The sequence below is a fragment of the Protopterus annectens genome, chromosome 2.part0 (genome assembly GCF_019279795.1).
Source record: "Protopterus annectens isolate FY-2018-M chromosome 2.part0, PAN1.0, whole genome shotgun sequence".
NCBI lineage: Eukaryota > Metazoa > Chordata > Ceratodontiformes > Protopteridae > Protopterus > Protopterus annectens.
This window is the reverse complement of record NC_056728.1, coordinates 436,328,509-436,353,683: the sequence shown is the minus strand read 5'-3', so window position 1 is coordinate 436,353,683 and position 25,175 is coordinate 436,328,509. Positions and strand designations below refer to the sequence as shown.

Below are 25,175 nucleotides of genomic sequence, written 5' to 3'. Positions count from 1 at the left end.
TGGAGGGAGGGAAACCAGGACTGCAACAGTGGATACACTCGAACATCTACATTTATGGTAGGTGTACACAATTGTACTATGTTCTTCATGTTTCACTGTTGCAGTCATCACATTTGGGATGATTCCCAAAGCTGAGGAAAAGGGTGGAAGAAAGTCAAGAGGACTAGGGGCTAGCTAGGATGCCCTGCAAGACTGCAGTGGCAAAGCCTGCCCTGGAATTGGAGAAGATAGGCAGGTGGTAATGCTTGGTGAAGGTATGAACAGATGTCCATGTAGCAGCCTCCAGGATGTCCCTGGTGGGGACTCCTCTAAGGAAAGCTGCAGAGGTGGAGGCTGCTCTGGTAGAGTGAGTCCTGACCCCCTTAGGGGGAGGTTTCCGGTGTTGCTTGTAACAGAAATGGATGCAGTGTGCTATCCATTTGGAAATGGTTTGTTTGGATATGGCTTTGCCCTCTGCCCCTGCAGCAAAGCTGACTAGCAATTGATCAGTCTTTCTGAATGATTTAGTCCTGTCTAGATAGAATCTGAGCTGTCTGTGCACATCTAGAGAGGGCAGGATCCTTTCTCCCTTGTTTTATGGGTTAGGGAAAAGGTGGGCAAATGAATGAATTGGTTGAGAGCCAAACTGGACACCACTTTGGGCATGAAGGATGGGTTAGTCCTGAGGGATACTCTGTCAGCATGGAAGATGATGAAGGGCTCTACAGTCATGAGTGCTTGTAGCTCGGATACTCTTCTGGCTGAAGTAATGGCCAGAACAAAGGTTATCTTCCATGAGAGAAACTTAAACTCTGCTGAAGATGCTGGTTCAAAGAGGGGCAGGGTGAGCTTTTCTAACACAAAGTTTATGTCCAAAGCTGGGATAGGTGCTCTTCTGGGTGGCCTCAAGTTGCTCGCCACTCTTAGGAACTGTTTGATGAGAGGGTGTGAGAAAAGTGGGTGCTCTGTGTTGAAATGAGCAGGGATAGCAGAGGCATGAATTTTAATAGAGGAAAAGGACAGACCACTGTGTAGCAAATCAGCTAAGTAATCCAAGATGAGAGGTAGGGAGGGCTGTACCGTATCAGCTCCCTTAGCCTGAATCCAGGTACAGAACCTTTTCCATTTGTCAGCATAAGACTTTCTAGTGCTAGGGCATCTAGCCTCACGTATAACATCTAGAACCTGTTTGCTGAGATTGGCAGCTTGATAAGTGGTCAGGGAATAAGGCAGGCTGCCAAACTGAGGGTCTGCAATTGGGGATGCATGAATTCTTCCCTCTGGGACAGGAGGGTTGGGGTCTGAGGGAGATGCCATGGTGGCACTGGGGACAGGCTGCACAGCAGTGGGTACCACTACTGGTGAGGCCAGTCTGGAGCAATCAGAATTTTCCTTGGTTTTTCCTCCTGTACTTTTAGCAGTACCCTGGCAATGAGAGGTAGTGGGGGAAATGCAAAGACCGAGAGGATGACCAAGGGGAAAGATAGGGCATACAATTTCCAGGCCCTGCAGTAAGGCTACCTGGTGCAGAACTTGCTGAGCTGATGGTTGGAGTGGGAAGCAAAGAGGTCGACCTTCGGGGTGCCCCATTTCTAAGTTATTAGGGTGAAGGTTCTTTGGTCTAGCTGCCACTCGTGTGGGTCCAAAGATTTCTGCTTAAGTTGTCTGCCAGAGAGTTTAGACAGCCAAGCAGGAATTGTGCTAACAGGTATAGCTGCATGGCTGAGGCTGTGTGCCAAAAGGTCATGGCAAGCCTGCACAGAGGGCAGGAGCGAGTCCCTCCCTGCTTGTTGATATACCACATCACAGTGGTGTTGTCTGTTTTGATGAGGAGAGTCCCTGGGGAGAGAAGGGGCCTGAAAAGCTGTCAATGCGTGGTGGACAGCTAACATCTCTTTTTGGTTGATGTGCAGATGTATTTGCTGTGGGCTCCAATGGCCCTGTATGCACCTGCCGTCCAGGTGTGCATCCCAGGCATAGTCTGCTGCATCTGTAGTGAGGGTCTGGGTGGCAGTGGGTGGGGAAAAAGGTAATCCCTTGTTGTGGGAGCATGCTGCTGCCCACCAGAGGAAATACTTCCTTAGGTAAGGTAACACTGGTAAGAGTTTCCAGGTCTTGAGAGTGTTGATACCAAAGGCTTTTTAGGTCCCATTGAAGTTTCCTCATATGCAGTCTGGCATATGAAATGAGTAGAATGCAAGATGTCATGAATACCCACAGCTTGCAGGATTTTCCTTTCAGATAACTGGGGTCTGGTGGCTAGTTGAGAGAAGTAGGATGTCAGGTTCATAGGTTGATACTAGGCTATCTGCTCTAGGGCATTTATAAGCCTAGCCAGAGTGTGTTTGGCTTTCTCCACCCTTTTAGATTAGTAGGCTGTGCCTTTGAATAGTAGGTCACAGAAGAATAGCCCTTTTACGGTTAGTTTATTGTGCCTCTGTCTAGCAGGGACCCAGAAGAGATCCCAGGGGTAAACTTACGATCTCCCATCCACTCGTCAAGATTTCTCTTGAAGAGGGTCAGTGAGGGGCTCTGCCTAACTTGGACTGGGACTTTGTTCCAGAGTGAGGGGAGCCTCTGGGATATGAATCTGTCTCTCCAGCATGTCCTATTTATTTCTGTGCTGAGGTTTAAGTCCCTGGAGCGTGTAGCTCTAAGGAATTTAGATTTCCTGAGGTGAAGCATGTCCATTAATTCTGGGTTGGACATGGCTTTATACGTCAGGCACAGATTGCCTCTGAGTAGGTGGTAAGCAACTGAGTAGAGCTGGAGTTCCTTCAGCCGAACTGCATAGGGCATCTGTTTGAGTCCCTTGATCCTCTTGGTGAGGTACTTTTGGGGTCTTTCCAGTTGCTGCAGGTGTCGGGTAAGGTACATCCCAAATGGGGCATTGTATTCAATTATGGGCCTGATGAGTGATGAGTAGAGGGGCACAATGACCTCTCTTGATCTAGATGTGAAACCTTTCGTGATAAGGTGGGCTATATAGAAGGTCTTACTAACCACTCTGGCAACGTGATTGTCTAAGGAGAGATTACCATGTACTTGGGTCCCCAAATCCCTAATTACTTCTTCCGTACTTAATGGATTACCACCTATGTGGTAATCTGTGGGCACTTTGTTTTTCCCAAAGGGGAAAACTATGCATTTTCTGGCATTTAGCTTTAGGCCATGGCTCTGGCACCAGTTATCCATCTCTGCGAGTCCCTTTTGGAGGATTACTTGTGTCAGCCGGAGAGTCGATTATGGCACCCAGTTTGCAGTCGTCTGCGAACTTGGTCAGCCATAGTCCTCCCATGTTAGCCTGTACCTCAGAGAAATATATACCGAACAAGAGAGGTCCCAGGACTGAGCCTTGTGGGACGCCACTTGTAACTGGTTTAGAGTCTGACATGGCACCTGCAATTCTGACCATGTGGGTTCTATCTCTGAGCCAGTTTGCAACCCATCTTGTGACATAGGGGTTGATATTTAAGCTGGTGAGCTTATTTATGATGCCCGAGTGGGGTATTGTGTCGAATGTGAGGTCCAGGTAGGCTGTGTGGACTACCTTCCCTTCGTCTATGGCCCTGGTAACTGTTTTAAAGAAGTCGACCAGGTTCAAGAGGCAAGATCTGCCCTTAACAAAGCCAAATTGGGTAGGGTCCAGTGTCTGGAGGTTCCCAATGTCTTTGTTTATGAGTTCCATGATGATACGCTCCATAGCTTTGCAGACCAGGCTAGTCAGGCTTATAGAGCGATAGTTTCCGGTGTCCGTTATGGCACCACCTTTGTGGAGCGGGACCACTGTTGCTGTACGCCATTCCTTGGGTACATATCCTGTAGTAAGGCTGAGATTGAACAGTGATTTTATGTGAGGGTTAAGTTCTACTTGAAGCTCGTGTAAGACGCAGCCCGGTACACCGTCCGGTCCCATTGATGCTGTGTTTTTTGCTTTGGAGAGGGCAGCTCTCACCTGTTCATCTGTGATGTCAGGGAGGCTACACTCTCTTGGGATGGACATTTGCTCTTTTGGGGGGGATGGGGGGAATTTGCACTGAACCTGTCTGCCAGGATGTTGGCAATGTCTGTGGGTTCAGTGTATTTTTTGTCATTTTGCGCCAACTCAGAGCATATCTGGGAGTTGCCACCCAGGTTCCTGACATAACTAAAGAAGGCCTTGTGATTGTCCTTAGTGTCTTGTGCAATTTTTCTTTTGAAGCTGGCCTTAGATGATTTTATGAGGGATCGTAGCTTCTTGCTAGTACTGATCAGAGATGCCTTCCCTTTTTGGGATTTTGCTCTATCATGTAGTAGCTTCCTCCTTTTGTTGTAGATCTAATTTATGGCCAGGGTCCACCAGACAGGTCTCCTGCCTTTGGAGGAGTGAGTCTTGGTTTTAGGTAGGTGCCCATAGAATGTGTTTGTAAAGGATTCTGAAGTTTGAGCCGTATTTTCCACTGGCCTGGGGGCTTTGAAGGATACCACCTCGGTTTTGAGAAGTGTGAAGTTTGCTTTTGAGAAGTTCATCACCGTGGTTACCTTGGCTGGGGGTGGGGACGGGATATGGATGTCCAGTGAGATTAATTTATGGTCTGACCTTACCAATGAGGCCATTGCTTCTTCTGGTGTAAGGAATGCCATCCGGGATGCTGTGTCCAGGCTTAATCCCTGGAATATAATCCTTTGGGTGGATACTAGCCTGGATTTCTTTTAGTTGATAGTGTACCCTAAGAAGGTCAGTAGGGACTTTACAAAGGCCAGGTGCTTGAGCAGCTTTTCCTGACTGTCTGCCTGAATTAGGCAGTCGTCTAAGCATGGGTAAATTTGTATATTTCTTTGTCTGCAAAAAGCAATGGTGGGAGCCAGACATTTGGTGAAAACTCTGGGAGCAGTAGATAAGCCAAAGGGAAGTGCAGAGAAGTGAAAGTGCAGAGATCCTGCCCTGAAAAGTAGATATTTCCTGCATGATTCCCTGATTGGGATGTGGAGGTAGGCCTCTTTTAGGTTTAGGGTGGCTAGCCAAGCATTCTTGGACAGCATAGGTAGTAACTGCTGGAGGGTGAGCATTTTGAATTTTGGTATCACCAGGAAGGTGTTTAGAATGGCTAGAGCGAGGATGGGGCACCAGGTGCCCTCTTTCCTGGGTACCAGGAAGAGTCTGGAGTAGAAACCTTGGCCTAACTGATCTGCAGGGAATGTGCTTTATTGCCCTCATAAAGAGCAGGGAACGGACTTGCTTTTTCACCTCTGCCCACTGGTTTGGAGGAAGATCTGGGAACCCTTTTGAGGTTGGGAGAGTGTGTAAAGAAAATATGTATCCTTGGGACACTATGCTGAGGACCCAGCGGTCGTTGGTAATGGTGGCTCAGGTGGTTGCGTGGAAGGAGAGTTTTCCTCCTAGGGGCAAGTGCAGGTGGGCAGAGGGAGGGGGTAGAAGTGGAGAGTCATTGTGAGTTTTTACCATGAGGGGGTGGCTTTGCACTCCTTGGTTTTGAAGTGGGGGAACTGCATTGCTTTGATCTCTGCATTCCTTGTGGCTGTTGTCTGGGGGGGGGGGTCTGCTTCCCCGGGGTCTGGGCTGGACTGACCTGGACGGGGCAAGAAAGGATGAGTTCTTGGAAGGGCAATGCCTACTAAACTTGGATGGTTGGACCTGTAGGAAATCCTTAACTGTCTGCATAGATTTAACTTTTTCTTCCATCTTTTTTAAGACCTCCTCTGCCTTGGTGCCAAATAAGTTGCCTTTGTCCAAAGGTGCATCCAATAATTTAGATTTGACATGATCTGGCAAGGGCTGTTCCTTAAGCCAAGCATGCCTTCTAAGGACAGAATCGGTGACTGTTGCCCTCCAAGTAGCTTCTAGGGCATCAAAATCACAGTGTAAGGCGTGCTCAGTTACTTGACTTGCAGAATGAATTAACTCTTGTAACTCTCTATTTTCTGCACAAGCAGGAAAGGATGACATTTTTTGATTGAGGAGTTCCATGGTATGTTGCTGAAATTTTAGCATATAGAACTGACAATTTAGTGCACTGATTACAACAGTAGCAGAGGTGTATACTTTTTTTACCCCATCTGTCTAGTGCTCGGGAATCCCTATCTGAGGGGGTGGGATTCTTAGCAGAAGTTGCTTTAATTCCTCAGGATCAGCAGTGGGATTTTTGAAAAGAAATTTAAGAGAGTCAGGGACTCTGCAATAACTTTCAGATTTTCTGGGAGCTGGAGAGAGGGTGTCAGGAGTCTAACTAGATTCCACGAAAACATCATCCACAACATCCGGGACAGGAGGAATGGCCAGGGGTCTGTGCTGTGGAAGATCTAGGAATTCTCCAAGTCTCTTTTCAGACTGAGGGTAGTCCTGACATTCCCATTGGAAATGCTCCCTTAAACTATGAAGGGTTTCCCCAAAGGAAAGGTCCTCGGGTGGAGAGGGTGAAGGAATGGATTCCTCTGCATCAGAATCCTCATAAGCAGAGAGGGGTTGCATGTCTTCATATTCAGATGCATCAGAGTCATCAGACTCATGTTCAGATAAAACTATTGGGGACAGATCTTTTTTTCTTTTGGAAGGGGTAGCCTTGGCATCCCTGATCAGCATGATAAGGTCTTCCACCATTTTAAGCATTTGAGACTGAGGCAAGGAAGCAGGTGCCTGAAATTGGGTTGTCGGTTTCTTGGGCATAGTTTGTACCCTGGGCCTTACAAACTCAGTAGTTTTCGACAGAACGGTAGACACGAAAGTAGTCGCCGGTTGGTGTCGAGAATTGGTAGTGCAAAGTAGTTCCTCGGAAGCTGGTGGCTGCTCATCAGCTCCCGACCCATCCAAGGTAGAGACACCCGCAGAATCCTTAGTCGAAGAAGAGTTTTGTGGCATACTGGACTCTGAAAGGGTCTCGGTAGCAGCCTGCGAATCCACAGAAGCGGGCATCAGGGGTTGCGGAAACACCTCACTGAGGACCAGAGAACAGACTAGCTTAATGGAAGCTTCGTCGGTAGGTCTGGACCTGTGAGGTCTCTGTCTTTATCCTTACACTTTTTCAGAAGATCTGCTGTTGGATGGCTTATCGAAGCCATATCGGAAATAGAGGACTGTGAGCGAAAATATCTAGCTACAATAAGGGCTTGACAACGTATGGTTCTGGCGTTGAACAAAGCACAAAAGTGACAGCGAGGGATGTCGTGGTCTAGGCCTAAGGAAGTGATGCAGTAAAAATGAAAGTCTCAGTGTGGTATTTGCTTTCCACAGGTGAGACAATTGTTAACTTTTTCTGACATCGGTTAGAGCAAGAAAAAAGGATCCCCAACGGAGTACTTAGCTTTAGAAGACTTCAGCTTCAATTCGGAAGACGAAATTCGAGTAGCGGCCAACCAGCACTTGTGCGAACTGCTTTTGGCTCCACAGCAAGAAAGACTGATGTAATGACGTTGGCTACCTTACTTTATACTACTGAAGACCTTACATCAATTCTGAAGCGAGAACAATCGATGTAGAAATACTAGGCCTCTGGTATTCGGGCCGGCCGAGGGCTACCCTGGCAGGGATAACCCAAATGTGATGACTGCAACAGTGAAACACGAAGAACATCTGGAAACTCACTACCCATATCCATAAATAGAGAGATACAAGCAGTGAAAATGTTGTTAGTCCCTTCAGTCTTGCACATGGGTCAGGCATAATTTAATCACCCAGAGGAGATGATGTGTACAATAATAAAGAAATGAAGGAATTTACCTAGGAGGGAAGGAAGGTAAGAGTTAAGTATAAGTAGAACAAGGTGGTTTAGGTTTACCTGATTTGAAGGGATATTTTTACAGCTGCACAGTTAAGGCTCATTTACATAACACAAACAGGTGGTTAAAATGTAAAATGGAAAGTGATGGTGATGAAGCAAGGGGGAAGTTTAAGAGAGAGTGAGTGGGATTTTGGATGTAGATTCTTAAAGAGAATAACAACCATACAGAATATTATAAACATAAAGTAACAAAGTATTCTGAGAACCAAGCCAATACGAGAATGGAGAAAGAACATTTTGCCAATGAGAATGACTGCAAGTAGTAGTGTTGGAAATAGGTTAGAGTGGGCTTGAATTTACTGGAGAAACCTGGCAAAGCAACCAAGATATTGCGAGCAAATAACTCAAGCAGGAAAGCTAACAGAGTGGAATGAGGCCAAGAAGACATTTGGATTGCAATTTAGAGACTGCCTCTTCCTTACCAGGGCTTGATCTTAGAATACAGGCAAAGAGAAAAGGATATGGGAATTTTAAGTGAAAGGCTTGCTATCGTAGAGTTTTTAGCTGAATCTAAAACAGAAGCAGCTATAAGAATGGGATAACTAGTAGAAGAGCATGTAAAAAATTGCATGTTAACTATAAGAATAAATCACAGGAGGTTAGAAAAGATTGTGAAGAGACTGGAAAAGCAATTTACAAGAAAACAATGGGAAGATGTATGTATGGCTCCCAAGAATTCAACAAAGTCCAGAAGGATTAGGATCTTTCCTTGGAAGTCTTTGCATGGGTATTTTTATACCAGTCTGTGTTATCTCCTCTTATACTGTCACTATCTTCCTTCACAGAGCAGAGCCTGCTGTCACTACACCTGACATCGATATTGCAGGAGCTCTGCCACAAGTTTCTACACTTACAAGTTTACTAAGAATTCTGTCACTGTTTAATGTAAGCATATTTACCATGAAGAACCTTGCTGCGTATTAACTTTAATCAGTTACATAAATGCTTGCTCTGTCATTCAAAGTCTCTGTGAATCAGTATGTGCACTCAAAGGACCTCTTACTAAGCTAGCCACTACCCCTTTAGCTTGACCAGTAGACTATACTGCATATGCCAGTTATTTAGTTTCAGGAAATGACAGACAACCTGTTTTACTTGCATGTCTTTGTTAATTGTTTTGTTCTGACTATAAATTGATAGCTCTCAGTTATAAACTGACCTTAGGGTGGGAAGCCCACTCGGCTTGACTTCGCTCCCCTAACCCCAATTCCCAGAACCCCCACTTACTCTAACATTATACTTCCTACATACACATTTCATTTGTGACTCTTTTATTCGGAAACCCTCCCTAAATGATCTTACTACTACTATACACACACTTCTGTTTCTTGTTTCCTACTTTGCTACCACTATTTAATTTTTAGCCCAGTTGACAACTACCTTTCTCCCTCCCCTAATGGATTGCACTATATCCATTTATAAACACAACCCTCCATAATAGTACCTATCTTTTCCTTTTCCCAAATAAGCCCCCATTTCTTCTTATTTTGACTACATTATACTCTAGCCTTTAAAACCCCTCTATTCCCTACATTCCACAGAAGATACAAGGGCAACCTTATTTTCTTCCTGTATGGAAACTACTTCTCTCCTTACCTATCCTCTTTCAGCTTTCAGAATGCACCATCAATGATTCTCCTACTTTAATGCAACTTCTCGTTTCCTTCCCTGTTACAACTTCCTCACTACCTGGCATCTACAAAATGCAGATTCTTATACTTAATTATGTTACTTTTCAGCTTATCCTCCTATGGTGCCATCTTTCATCCTACCATGACTGAATAATACATTGCAACATCTCTCACTTTGTCACAATCACCTATCCGTACTTCCTCTTTAGATTCTCTACACATTGCATCAAACTTATTTAATACTGCCCCTCACCTTTATTCCAAATTTAGGCTGATTAATAGCACTTACACTTAGTTTAGTTTTAAGTTGAAGCGCAAGAATCCTCTCCAAAAACAAGCACGCATAATTCCCCAATATACTAAAATCCTTCAAGGAGGAGATGTACACTAATCCTAGCCCCATCTATCACAATGAACACAAAGATAATTCTCTCTCCCCCACACACTTCTGCAACCCAACAATAGCCAATCCCCAAACCTGGTGATCTAATTTTTGCTGCAATAAATGTTGGAAGTATAAGAAATAAAACTGCTGAACTATATTCCTATTACCAAACATAAGCCTGATGTTCTCACTGTCACTGAAACTTGGTTTAAACCCATAAACGACAACAATGTTATACTTTCTGGCTATAACACTATCCGTAAAGACCATATAAAGAGGAAAGGTGGTGGTATTGCTTTAATATTTCCCAGTACCTACTACATTTCCCTTTACAGCAAACCAGCACCAAAATTCAGTTCAGTAGAGCCTCTTATTGCTTTCCTCAAAATAAACAAATTATAAACAGATATGTATTATTGTCTTTTATATCCTCCTGGCGACAATACAGCTATACTAGAAGATATACTACAATGGATATCCATAACATTTCTACGAGAAAAAAATATTACTATGTGATGTGATTGTCAAGTGGTGGGACAAACAAACTCCCCTACATCTAGCATGAACTTTTATGGTTTCACACAACTAAATAATAGCCCCACACATTATAACAAGACATCAAATTCTCTATTAGACTGGATCCTAGTATCAAACCCTAGCAAATACCCCACCACAGGTACAATGACAGATTCTCTCAGTGATCATCTCTCAATCTATATGACTAGACATCTCACACATCCAGTTAAACAGTATATTAATAAAACAACACATAACTTTTCCAGGTTTAACCCAGAAATTTCATTAATACACTATCATCAATTTACTGGAACTTCCTAAAAATCCTCCCCTTAGACAAGGCTGTAATTGAATTCAATATTTTTTAAATATCCTAAACAGCCTTGCCCCTCCTAGAAGGAAGAGACAGAAAACAAATAATGCAAACTGCAAATAAATGAAGACAAAAAAAACTATACTATAATAACTTTCAAAATAATACTAAACATAATCTTAAAAAATGTGGACATCCATTAAAGAAATCTTACATCCCAGCCAAAAATTCAACCCACATCCCTCTCCCAATAACTCACCACTTAAAATTGAAATACAGTTAAACTCTTATTTTATAGACAGTATAGCATCTCTAACAAAGGGTTCCTCAAAATCTAATCCCAGCCTTGCTCAACAGCCACATATCAAGCACGTTCACTTTCACCTTCAAACCTGTGCCCACATCCTATATAAAACTACTAAAACTTAAACCGTGCTCTTCTTCAGCTGATGACCTTCCAAGCGTATATCTAAAAATAGCAGTCTACAGCACTGCCTATCGTGTCTCAATCCTTATATATACATCAATCCAGGAGTCCCACATTCCCTCTTTCTGGGAAAAAAAAACATGGAATTCGAGAAACATAAATAACTTTAGACCTATAGTCTCCCCTCACCAAAACACTTGAAAAATGTATTCAAAAATAATTGCTAGACTACCTCCTGTAGGAAGAACTTGCATCTCCTACACACCATGGCTTCCATCCTTCCCATAGTACTAATACTGCCCTTCTAACCTATATAGATACTGTCAATAAAGCTAGAGATAATGGCAAACTAGTCTCACCCGTATTTCTAGACTTGTCTAGAACCTTTGGCACAGTTTGTCACAGCAACCTTTTACTTCAAATGTCCTCACTAGGTCTTTCTCAGCCCACCCTTCTGTGGTTCAAAAGCTATTTGCCCTATAGGTATCAGTCAGTAAAATGGCACTCCATGCTCTCTCCTTACCTCCCAGTCACCACTGGTGTACCACAAGGCTCTATCCTTGGACCCCCCCCTTTAACATTTTCACCAACACCATCTATACTTCCACACAACAGGCCACCCCAATACAATACACAGACGACTGCACTCTCATTTGCACATCTGACAACATGGTATAACTCCCAAAAATTACTAAGAAAGCTGTAACAGCCACTGAAACATGACTTTAACTCACAATTCATGCTCAACCCAAAAGACCAAACTACTACTTTTCCCCCCAAATTCTTCTCTCATGAAAAAACAAAATGTAAAGTCCACTCTCTTGATAATACAACAACTGAAGTCACCTCTCATAGCAAACTATTAGGGGTTATAGTGGGTGAGAATTTTACATTTGAACTGTATATACAAAATTGCATAAGAAAAAGTGATCAGCAACTAGGGATGCTTTACAGAGCCAAAATATTTTTCTCAGTGACACAACTAAAACTAGACTTGCCATGCTTCTTTATAGCACTCCCATCCTTACTAACTCCCAGGCTTCACAAAAATTAAAGCTTGAACAATGCTATAACAAAGTTGCTAAATTTACAGCACATAACCCTTTCAGAATGCACCAATGTACAGCACTGAAAAGCCTAAATTTGTTAGAGCTGTTACATCAACTAACATATACACACCTTCTTATAAAATTATCCAGCATCCATCTGTGTGTCCAGTACTAAAAAGTATTCTACAGATTTATGTTCCCAGTCGGTCAATGCAATCCAATGACCAAAAACTCCTGTCGACAAACTTAGTAAACCTCCTGGGCACTGTCTGCACTTGTACAAGGTCGCTAAGGCCTGGAACTCCTTTCCTGTACCCATCAGTCTGTACTCCCGTCTTTCAAAACAACTCTGAAAGACTTCCTAGATAAAATCTGGCTTTGTTCTTGCTCAAAACCAGGATAAAATATATCTCTAAATGTGAACAAGTAAATTTTCATTCCTTATACATTCTTACGCTCCCTTCTTCACTTACTTCCTTACTGCTATCTACTTCTTTTCCCTGACTTTCTCTCTAAATTTGTCATAAGCCTGTTTCTCTCTCACTTCATGCTGCAGTTCTTCTTTGTATTATACTTTAATTTCTCTACAATCTGTCTACAATTTCTCTAAATATTAAATGATAGTCAAAATGCTGTATCAATTCTTAACCAATGTATTTAAATAATTACAACAAATTAGACATAATATAAACTGCAGATGTCATTGTTTTACTTTTGAAGATTGTAAAATTATTGTTCTAAAATGGTCTGTAATAATTTGGAGCTTTTCTCCCTGGGCTGAAAATGGCCTTCTTCTTAGTCGGACTTTCCAGGTAATCAAATGTGAATAATTAAATAAATACCCCCAGCAGACTTAAACGATTTTTTCCTCAGGTAGACAGCAAATATTGGAGGTGTGATGGAGAAGAAAGAGGTAACTGGGAACATATGTTATCCCACTGGGTGAGGAAATGGCTGTAAGTAAGGAAATGCTTCTTTTGTGCTGGGAAACAGGATATGAATTGTCTATACAAAAGTAAGAACTTATTAAGTATAATTCTGTTGGCTGGCAAAAAAGAGCAATTACTAGAAAATGAAGATCAAGGTCTAGAGTAACTGTACTTGAGGCACGGAATAGTATAAAAGGAAATAAAAGAACTGGACGAGGGATCTTTAGAAAACACAAGGAGCGAATTATATAGAAGTAAAGGGAAATTGTAGGAACAGTACATACACAGTGATGTTCAGGAGGATGAATGAAGTTTAAGGGAAGGCAGGAATTCAGCATTTTTTGTAATTCTGAACTAATGATAGTAGCAAAGAAAATATATGTGATGTATATTGCATGTAAATGGAAACATGTTAAAATGATTTATTTTCTTTTCTGTTAATATATGTTTGCCTATGTCTTAAATGATACTTTAATAAAGGTTAGTAAAAAAAGAAATGACAGCACATGCATGATATACAGTCTTCATCTGAGATGTTTGTCCCTCACCCTGCAACAAAAAATATTTCATGAACATCTAACAATCGATAATTTCAATATTACAGTAACACTAATGCAGTGACTCATGCAATCTATTTACTACTACATGCACAATCAATGTAACAGAAGCACCAGCTTTTCTCATAACAACTATGTCCAATGCAAAAATGATAAAAGTAATACATTCCCAAACTACACCCAGCAATACTGCAAGTTAGTTAATTTCTACCAGCTGCATGTTGGATCCAGTTAACGATTTCGGGCAGACAACTAACAGAGAAGACTGGATGAAGAAACCAAGGAGGTGCTTCTAAAGATGTGCATTCTGTGTCTGTACCCTGGAAAAGGAGACAGGTGGCAAACCGCCTATTCAGACATGAGGAGACAGGTGGCAAACCGCCTATTTAGACATGAAAGGATGAGTGGACAAGTGTTGAGTATCAAGGCATTCCAACTCTTCCCTATATATTGCAGCACAGTGAAGAGGATAACTGACTGACCATGTAAATGCTGCTGGACACACCACAACAAATTGTCCATGACATAGTTTCTGTATCCTTTGGGTCAATGGCTTCCTTCCAATAGAAAATACAAATGCTGGAAAGGTAACCACTATTTGCAAAACATAACTCTTCTTGAAAAACAAACTAATTCTACTTACAAGGAATAAGCAGAGTAGAAAAAAAGTCAGCTGGCAGAGGAAGAAAAATTAGATGGCAGTGGTTTTAGTGTGAAGATATAACCAGCCAGGAGATATCCTAAAACCTCAGAGCAGTGAACTACAAAGAATCTTCCACTACTGAACACAATGTTCAAATCTATACAGTTAATACTTCCAAAAAAACATCTGAAATATGAAAGAAAAAGATATAGCCCTTACCTCTTACTGGCTGTGTCACTATTCCTGTTATACCACTGACAAAACCCTGCAAAAAGGCAAATTATATAAATTGTCAATAAACTGCATTAATACTCTTGCAACAGAAAATAACTTGCTCATTTACACAACAATATGGTACATAAAATATTTTTTTAAATAATATGCTGTAACTGCTGATAAAATAGCAATGAAATCATAGCCTAAAGAAGTATAATACTCTTAACTATAGCTACCATAAATCATAACCCACTAAACTTACAATACTAGTTTGTTTTCCTTTTCTCCATGGTGCACAGGGACAGAGCACTGACAATAACCCTGGAATGCCAGGTTCGATAAACTAGTACACCTGCAGAAGCATCTGGCCAAAGGCAGCAGCACAGATAGGCAAAAGCCAAACACTTCAGCATGTCAAACCAGTATGATGTGTGTGCAACTACACACACACATACACACACACACACACACACACACACACACACACACCAGTAAAGGCCACACTTTCCTGGTATACCCATCAATGACAAGTGAGGTTAAGTAGAATATATACACTATCTCCTAACTGCCTGTTGTCAATAACCAGGAAAAAGGAATGCATAGGTAATGAATGGGCTAGATGGTTGCAGGGCAAATAACGGGCATACAAGTGTGTGTGTGTGCGTGTGTGTGTGTGAGAATATACATTGTGGTATATAGAAATGCTGCTCAGTCTATCCTGCCATAAAACAAATGTGGTTTATTAGACTAAAAAAAATAAAGATGTAGACATTTCTCAAACAAGCATGAGAAGCAGAATAATTACCTTTTGTTATTACAGTTCAGTACAAAAAAAATGTAGTTTCTTGTATCAAGTCCATAAATGCTTCCTTAGAGCTCTCCTTTTGGATTTCCTTGATATTAAAGATACCTGGGTTCCTTCAGGTGTCTTCCACAAAGTCTCTTCATTCTGTAGCACTTCACTCAGAACTGATATTTCAAGCTCAGGATCCCACTTCAAGAGATGGATCTTCTTTAAACAAGGGATTCCTACAACCCTCCTCCTTATATACCACTTTACTGGACAAATGGCTTCCTTAATAAAATCCTGCAGGAACCTTCTCTGTCTAATACAGCATGTACAAGAATGCCTTAATATAACAGCTCTGTTTTACATCACGTTTTTAAAGAAATAGTTCTACTTACTGCAACAGTTTTATTGGTAAAGAACACTATTTACATTATTTTGTGCCATTCTTACATCATTCTGAGGTGCCATACTGTCAATAACTACCACACAGTGTTAGTGTGTGTATATGTATGTATATATATATATATATATATATATATATATATATATATATATACATATACATATATATATAAATAAATATATATATATATAGACGCACATACACATGCATATGTGTGTGTGTGTGTCTGTATATATATATATATATATATATATATATATATATATATATGTGTGCATGTGTATACACACACATATATATATATATATATATATATATATATATATACACACACACACACACACACACACACACACACACACAGGCACTGAGGAGGCTTCCTAGAAGGAGTGATACATAGGATATGCAGTACTTACCAGAATGATGGATTTAGTAGTTATCAGTCCATACACTGGAAACTGTAGGACTGGTCTTCAAAGGTGCCCATTATTCAGCAACATCCACTCTCTACCCAGCTCAATCTCCTCTCCTTGTCCCCTAGTGTGCTGCTCCATGCTGGCTCTCCAACTTACGTGATACCAGACATCTACCAAGCAGATCTGAATATTATACAGCAATAAATGAGAAAATTGGCAATTTCACCAACATGGGTCAGTTAGTGGTCCCCTTCCGGAAGGGACAATGAAGAGGGGGATAGGTAGGTGGGTGGGTGGAGTGTTTCAATTGTCTGGACTAGTACCAACTAAATCTACTGTTCTGGTTAATACCTAACTTACATATTTAACTGCGGTGGTGGTGCTGCGGTAGTGTTGTCGCCTTACAGTAAGATGTTGTCCTGTAAGATTCTCAGCTAGAGCATCTTCTCTGTGGAGACGTGCGTGAATGGGCGTACCTTCGTTGAAGGTTGTGCGTCAAGGCTGGCAACTCGGCAGGTAAAAATTTACTGCCAATCATTAGCAGACCGGAGTTCCGCTGTGGTGACCCCTACCCGGGAAAAGCCGAAAGGCACAACATTGTCTGGACAATGGAAATTATTGGTTACAGTTCCCAGCAGACATTGGGAGGTACTAGGATAAAGTACCTTTGACAACAGAAGCCCCAAAGGAGGCCCTAGACCAGGAAAGAGTGCCCAAATAGTAATGTTTTGCAAAAGTATGTAAGGCAGACCATGCAGCTGTGGCATAAATGTCATCCTATAGTAATTTCTTAAGGCGTGTTGTTGAAGTGGCTTCAGCTCTGTCAGAGTATGCCTGTGTTTGGGGGATAAGGATTTACTACTGCAAGAGTAACAGAAGATAATATAGTCAGATAACCACATAGACTTTCTTCTGTTCTTAAAATGAGACAAGTGGTTTGAATTGTTGGTTTGTTTGGTTTTGGTATTTGTGAAATACAAGACAACAATAGGTACAAGATAGTTACTGTGACTCAAACTCTTCTAGAAGACATGATCACTTCAAGAAAAACAGTCTTCCATTACAAAAACTTTACATCAGTAGAATTTGCTGTCTCAAAGGGAGGTAGAGTCAGTTTTTCTAACACAACATTCAAATTCCAACTGAAGGATGGGGGACATATTAGGGGTCTTGAGAGGAAATTACCTTTAATGAATGCCTCACAGCTTATGAGATACTACAGACAGGTCTCAAATCCTAAGTGGGAAGAGGAAGCTGTTACTAAACGGATGGAAGACTATCTGGCTCCTTTCTGGAACATTTCTGAAAGAAAAGTCAGAACTTGAGCAATCAGAGCTAGACATGGATCAATGTTATGATCCCTCACCCATAATAAGAATTTACCTTTGTAGAATTAATTGCTGAAAGTTTCTGAGATGCCATAATCAATTCTTTTACTTGTGATAAGAGAGTTGGATCAATACTGGAAATGGAGAAACCAAGTGGTTAACAGGCAGGAATGAGTGTCCAGTTGAGGCTGGCCAGACAGGTGAAGCACATACTATGTTTGCTGCAGAAGAATAAGTGGTTTTCTAATAAGATAAGACCAAGACAGGGAAAAACAAAACTGACATGGCCAAAATGGGTCTATAAGAGTAACCCTGACTTTGCATAGCCTGGTTTTCCTGCAGAAATGTCAATAATGATAGGAACTGAGGGAAAGGCATAAAGGAGACCCGGGAGCCAAAGGTGCATGAATGTGTCTCTTGAGGGATATTCCTGTTGAGGGACAATGCAGAAAAATCTGTTGCATTTGATGGTGGAATGTGTAGCAAACAGATCATAACAAGGAACTTCCCATCTGCTGAAAATTTTTTATATTACAAACCTGTCAAGAGACCATATGTGAGGGAGTAATATCTGTCTCCTTAACCTGCATGCATTGACACTGGATGTCCCTGGGATGTGTGTTGTTATGAGAAAGAGATGAAAAGCAATGGTCTATTCCACATACCCTCACAGCTTCTTGCTAAAAGAGGTAGGAATGGGTTCCTCTCTGTTTGCTGATGTAGCATACCACTGCCATGTTTTCAGACTGGACAGACCTTGAGGGAGACAGTCTTAGAAAGCCTGCAACACTAGGAAGACCACTCTCTTCTCTAATATCTGTGTTCCACATTCCTTGGACTGTGCTGTTTCAAGAAATAACCCCCACCAACCCTTGTAAGGATACATCCATTGCTACTGTGAGTGTGGGTACTGGCTGGACAAAATGTGCTCCTGAGGCAACAGTGTACAGGTTTGTCAACCAGAAGAGCGGTTTTCTGCAGGCATTGATGAGTTTGATGGCCTTTGCATGAAATCTGTTGGTTGATCCCAAAGTGCCCTCAGTGTCCAACCTAATATTCTTGTGGTGTATGGAACTGTTTGGATGGAAGCTGCCATGACACCAAATTCTCTCAGAAATGCTGCAGCATCCAGAGATGGATTTTGTATGAGACGCTTGACTGCTTGGACTATGGCAAATCTTACTTTGCTGGTAGTACAGCAAACTGTTTTGAGGTGTCTAACTGGCATCCTATGAATGTTAGGGACTGAGAAGGTCCTACTTGGGATTTGGAAGGTTTACTATAATCCCCAAGTACTGGACATGATGACTTTTTCCTTCAAAGTAATAGCGATGACCCAGCCATCTAGGTAGGGTATATTATGATTCCCAATAGATGCATATGGGGAGTGGCTGGAATGATACATTTGGTGGACACCTCAAGGGGGGGGGGGAAGCTGCTCTGAGATCAAATGGTGACACTCTGATCTTGTAATGACTAGCTTCCACCTGGAAGTGTAGGAATCTCTTGGATGCTTTGGCTATTTTGATATGTAGGCATGCATTCTGGAGATCCAAAGACCACATCTAATCTCCAGCCTGCAAGTATGGCAGAATGGATTACACCATGACCATATGGAAATTACAGCTGCATCAGAAATTTCACCATGACCTTCCAGAAATTAAAGCTGCATAAGAAATTACTATAACAGTGGATGTTCGAATAGATCACTGCTGCAATAATGCTGACAGACGTATCCTGCCAAGGATATCATACACCCAAGCCAGTATACCATTGCTTAGGTGCGTCTTCCTCACTTGCTAAATGTCAGACCTTATACCGATGCACAAGGACTATATGCTTGCACTTAAGGGACATAATAGTATGAAAATCCTCAGAACTTTCCTACTCCAGTTATACACTGAAGAAGAGCAAAGACTTTAAGAAAAAATTAAAGGGAGAAAGATAGGCAAATGGGAGTTCCACCTCAGCCTACAAGAAATGCGAAGGAGAACATCAGGAGGGTGCATATAGTGCAACGGTGATCCATTTGAACACCACCTGTTACGGTTAAGTTCTTACACAACTGTACTATGCACTTCATTAGATCACTGTTACAGGAATGACTATTACAAAGCTTTATACAGATTATGAAGGGGTCAAAGACACGGGAATGGAACTGAGTAACCTGTCTTGGTTTTAGAGAAGGCATACATTTTGTCATGTCTGGTGAAGGTGTGAATGAAAGAACACAGTAGTTGCCTCCAAGTTAAATTTAGAGTCAACTCCTTTGAAGAGATTTTCCAAAAAAAGGACCAAAACAATGGTAAGGAGAAATCCATCTGGAAATTGTCTGCTTTATTAATGAAAGACCTTGCTTTCTACCCACAAAGGTAGGTAAAGAGTAACAAACATCATATTGGCATTATATAGATTACTGTTTACCCCTTTCAAAAAGTCCCATGCATCCTTTAATAGGAATTGGTTTCATGTGTTTTTTTTTTTTTAATTTATCTACATACATTGCCAAATAATGTGTTTCAGACCCATTTGCAGCTGCTATTGGTCTCATTGGTGGCTCTATTACATTATGTACTTTAGGAATACCAAAAACGGATGGTATGAAAGGTTTCTCAATATAAACATGTAGGTGTCTACATCAGTAATATCTTGTATGAGAAGACCATTCAAATAATAATCTATTTTAAAATATGCCAAATTAATTTCATTTTGGACACTAATGTATATTTATTCTCATTTCCTATCAATTCCATCATTTTCCCATATACTACACAGTGTTCATAATCACCATTCCACCTCCTTTATCGGGTCTCATAATTTGTATATAGTTATTCTTTCTTAATTGCTCTATAATTATTTTCTTATCCTTAAGGAGGTTAGAATAAATTTTGTGATTCTGTATCTTATTTTTTTCTCAACTACTGTTTCAGTTTTTTTCAGTTGAGGGTGTACTGGGGGAATGTATGTACTTTCTTCTAACCTACTTCTTTCATTCCAAAAATCAATTTAAAATTAATTTTTCTAATAAATAACAAGTTCAATAAGAATCTTACTAATATCACATTTTCTATTTGGGATCAATTTAAAACCTTTAATGAATAATTTAAAAATGTTTTACTGATATTCAAACCACTGTAGTTTTTTTTTTTAATTATTAAATGAAAATATTTTCATTTCTTTAGAATAGTCCCTTCTTTATTAAGAAAGGGTATCATTAGTTTCTCGTCCATTTATTTGAATATTAGATACTTCATATATTATCTGATTTCCATCTCTGACTTTCCTCTTGGGTATCTATAATACGTATTTGTGCATATTTGTTTTTCAGCCTTTCTGATCTTCACAGGGATGGGAATTCTAAAGGAACGTTAATTGATACTCCTATTCATGTCATCCTGTATTCTATTTTGTCTCTATCTAGCCTCTCTTTGTTACACCCATTTCCTGATGTCCACCCTGTATTTTCTGGTATAATGTGTTATATTGTTGTAGTTTTGGGTAGCTTCTTTGTTCCTCATATTCTATCCTATCACTTTCTAATGTATTGTTTTCTCTTTAATAAGCACTTACACTTATTATCTATTTGTTTCATGATGTCATAATATTTCTCTTTCATCATCTACAGTGAGCAATAAACCATTAACTATTTTAATGTTGAATGTTTCTATCTTTTTAAAAACAATATCCCTATCTATTTCATTTTGTTTAATGACAGCTCTCATGATTTCAAACCCACATTTATCAAATATTCCAATGAGCTCTTTATGAAAATCAGAGCCTTCAATAACATTACTGGGATATTTATAAACTTGCAACCTCTTTGGGACAATCAGACGGTTAATACATTCTTTCAAATAACAATTATTCAATTTTAATGTTTTATACCTCAACATATATTATTTTACTCTGTGTAAATTAATTTCAGATGTGTCCATAAATGTCTCCGTCGTTAATTTGTGTAAACTGTTCAAAAGAATATTTGTAAGCCAAGCCCAAAGGTCTAAATTATTCTGTGTATGAACTGATTTATAACCATTAGACACATTATAATTCAGGGCTGTATCCCCTGAATTAATGTCACCTAGTCCTCCATGCCTTTGATCCAAAGGTGCCGAATCTGAATACACATCAACAGTATCTCGTCTCACTCCGTCTACCAACATGAATTTGTGTAGAGGCAGTAAATCCATTCTGAAACTCATTAGTTTGTGTTTGACTCATGTGGCTTCTTTTCTTATGCATAAATATAGTGTTCTGCCCAGTATCTCCTCGTTTCGGTACACCTGCTCATTGTGTCATTTTTGTATAATCTTTGCCTAGTTGCCAGGGATAGTACTGTTAAAGTCTTTTGCAATATCCTCCATAAGCAACTGGGAAAGCATATTTACTAACTGGATCAATTCACACAATAATAACTGTGCGTTAGCATACACACCTGGATAACTGATGGTTTTCACAGCTGGGAAACCTACTGGTTCATCACTGCTCTCCATCAGTCAAACCAAATAAACCACCAGCAGGACCTCCCAATAAACAGAAAGCAGTATACAATCGCACAGTGAGGGACCAGTAACCAGGCATCAATGTGTGGTGTAAAAATTGAACTTTAATGAATATAGCAAAAGCTAATAGAACACTAAATCTCTCTTCAACATTTTCATCCTGAACTTAGGACTTCTTCAGATGCATACTAAGTCCAACCTCTAACTAGTATATATAATACCCTTTTAACTGACATCATTTCCTGTCATCACTTTAGTTAAATACATACTTACAACTTAAAAGGTTAGGTACAAACCCTTATGTAACCCGGTGGATACCCAGCTGGTTCACAGATAGGACCAGGAAGTTAGAATTGGGGAGTCCACCTCTACAAAGAGGCCATTCACAAGCAGAGTCCCTCAGGGATTGGTCCTGGGACTACTCCTTTTTGGCAGTGCCCTCTGGATGACTAAATTTGCAGATGGTTGCAGATTAGGAACGGTCATTGAATTTCCCCCAACACAAATGTTCTCCAGGAAGGGTTTCCACAGACAAACAACTGGCGCCAGAGCCATGGACTAAAACTAAATGCCAAGAAATGCATAACAGTATCCTTCAGGAAGTCATACACCCCTGGTAACTATCATATTGACACATACCTAAGAGTTGACCCAGTAGTCAGGGACCTGGGGACACACATAGACAGTAATCTTGCATTTAACCATTACGTGTCTATAGTAGTGAGGAAATTATTCAATGCTGTGCAACTTATAGACAAAGATACTGCATCTAGGTCCAAGGAAGTCATTGTTCCACTGTATTCAGCATTCATCAGACCCATCAATGAGTACAATGCTCCCTTTTGGTATGCACCTAACCAGGCATAACCAACAAATGGAATGCCCACAGAGGTTCCTCACTAAAAAAAATACAGGGTGTAAGTATCACGTCCAGTGCAGACCACTTCAAGGCCCTATCCCTGTATTCTCTCTCCTACAGGCTGTTTAGGGGAGATCTATGCCTGGCATACAAGGCACTGTCGGTCCTCACCCCAGTGGACCTCCTATACAGCCACAAAACAAACAGCACCAGAATTACCCATTATAAATAAATACATTTATTTATTTAACATTTGGTAAACCAGGAAAGTCCAACTTGGAACAAAGCCAATTTTCAGTGGAGGCCAGGGAAGAAACACTCCAGACGCATGTCTTTGTAATGTGGGAGAAAACCGGAGCACCCAGAGAAAACCTACATGAATGCAGGAAGGACATAGAAGGCACTCCAGCCGAGAATTGAACTTGAGAACCTCTTGCTGTGAGGCAACAACGTTACAGATGCACCACTGCACTGTCCATGACTTGAACCTTGCCTGTGATATAAACAGGACCTGCTGGAGAGACAGGTATGCATCACAGAAACTACCCCTTCTCTGGAACAGGCCCCCTCATCCATGTGAAGCAGAGTTCCTCCCTAACCCAATTCACGTTTAACTTGGATGACTGTATGGGGAACTGGAAATTCATCCCTGGTTTGGTACCTATGTCTCTAATGGATACAGGCAGCCTGTAAATGGTTCATCTCCAAGGTCCCTGCTTGTAAATGTTTCATCTCCCAAGCCCCTGCTTACACTTAACAAAGGTACCCGAACGTGTCAGAGATTTGGGATGCATGGTTAGGCTTAAAAGGCCCTTGTGGTTGTTAGTCAAGGAAACACCTATAAATTTCTTTAGTCTTGTCCAAGCAAAATCTTAGTAGTCTGTGTATATCTAGCCAATAAACTATCCTTACACCCTAATTTTGAAGGTTACAAAAAATGCAGAAAGGTGAACAGATTCACTCAGAGACATTTCAGTAACCACCTTAGCTATAAAGGATGGGTTAGCTTTAAGGGACAACTTGCCTTGTGGAAGACCAGAAAAGGTGGAACAGACATGAAGGCTTGTAAATCTGAAACCCTCTTTTGAGAAATTAAGGCTACCATAAGAAGTGAATTCCATCTACAATATTATAATCAAGAAAAAACTGGTAAAGTTAATTTTTCAAGCACGTAATTCTGGTCACATGAAGAAGGAATAGACTTTGGGGTATATGTGTGTGTGCAAGGGGGGGGGGGGCTTTTGTGTAAGATGCACTTTAAGAACTGCTTGAGCTCAAAGCGAGAAGAAAGGGGTGACTTTATAGGTAGATAAGCTGAAATGACTAAGAAACATACCTCAGCAGAGGTATATTCCAACTAATAACTGAGCAGCTCACATAAATATTTGAAGAAAGAGGTATCTCTATCTAGCAGGGACTTGGTAGTCTCTTCTGTCACCAAAAAGAAAATCTCTTCCATTTTGAAATATATAGTTGCACATTTTTTGTCTCCACTTATTACCTGTAGCACAACCTCTAGTTAAAAGTGCATGAAAGGAATTAAAAGCCTATCATCCATACTGTGAAACAGTACCTTCAAGTTTGGACAAGTCAAAAAGCACTTTTGCTGTGTCAGCAGATCCATCTTATGGTATAATATGTGGTGACTAGGCTTGGCTATGTGGAAAAGAAGGGAGAACCAACACTGTCTTGGCAAAAAGGAGGTCAACAAAAGAATTTTGGTATTGCCCATCTGCTGGATGACAAGAAAGGGAGGGAAAACATACAGAAAGTTCCTGTTCCATTAGAAGAAAGTATCCATTTTCCAAGCTTCCTTACAATGTTTTCCTCCATAATTCCTTGCAAGTTGATTGTTCAGAGTAGAGGCAAATGGATACATCTAGGGGTATCCTACTGGCAGACAATCTGAAGGAAAATTTTTCTGTTCAACATCCATTTATGAGGGTATGTCCTAGCTCTGCTCCAATATGATGAATTGTAATGCTCCAAACAATCACTGGCAATCTGCAGAAGTAGTAGGAACAACTCTGTGCCCCCCTGTTTGTTGATGTACCATATGACAGTGGTGGTGTCATTTAAACCTTGGAGTGTTCCTGTGGTCCAATAGTAATGAACAGATTGGAGAGTAAGACTCAATACTTTATTTTATGTTTACATGCTTTATTCTGACCAAACTCCCTGTACCTTGAAACTTTTTGAACAAGCTCCCCAGACCACACATGAAACATCTGTTTGAGACCTTTTGCAAGGAAGTGGGGGGGGGGGGAGAAGAATAGGAATGTCTGGATTTGCTCTCACTTGAGTAATCCAATAAAAGTTACTTCTTTGCAAAACGCAATGGACGAATTGGAAATGATAGAAGATGACACTGTTGCCCCCAAACAAATTTTAGATACAACTGAGTTTTTTCTCATAGGCCATCTGACAAATGGAATCATTCGAATTATGGATGTCTTG

At 40.9% G+C, this 25,175-nt stretch overlaps 1 protein-coding gene across 2 annotated transcripts in view; it reads right to left on the bottom strand.

The window, feature by feature from the left end:
- The window catches only part of VPS13A (vacuolar protein sorting 13 homolog A), a 4,910,496-nt gene that overhangs the window by 562,173 nt on the left and 4,323,148 nt on the right, over positions 1-25,175 (bottom strand). For both annotated transcript variants that reach the window (XM_044060868.1, XM_044060869.1), the window contains exon 66: positions 14,424-14,469. In XM_044060868.1, coding sequence (XP_043916803.1) covers positions 14,424-14,469 — 46 coding nt within the window. The remainder of the gene's footprint in view (positions 1-14,423; positions 14,470-25,175) is intronic.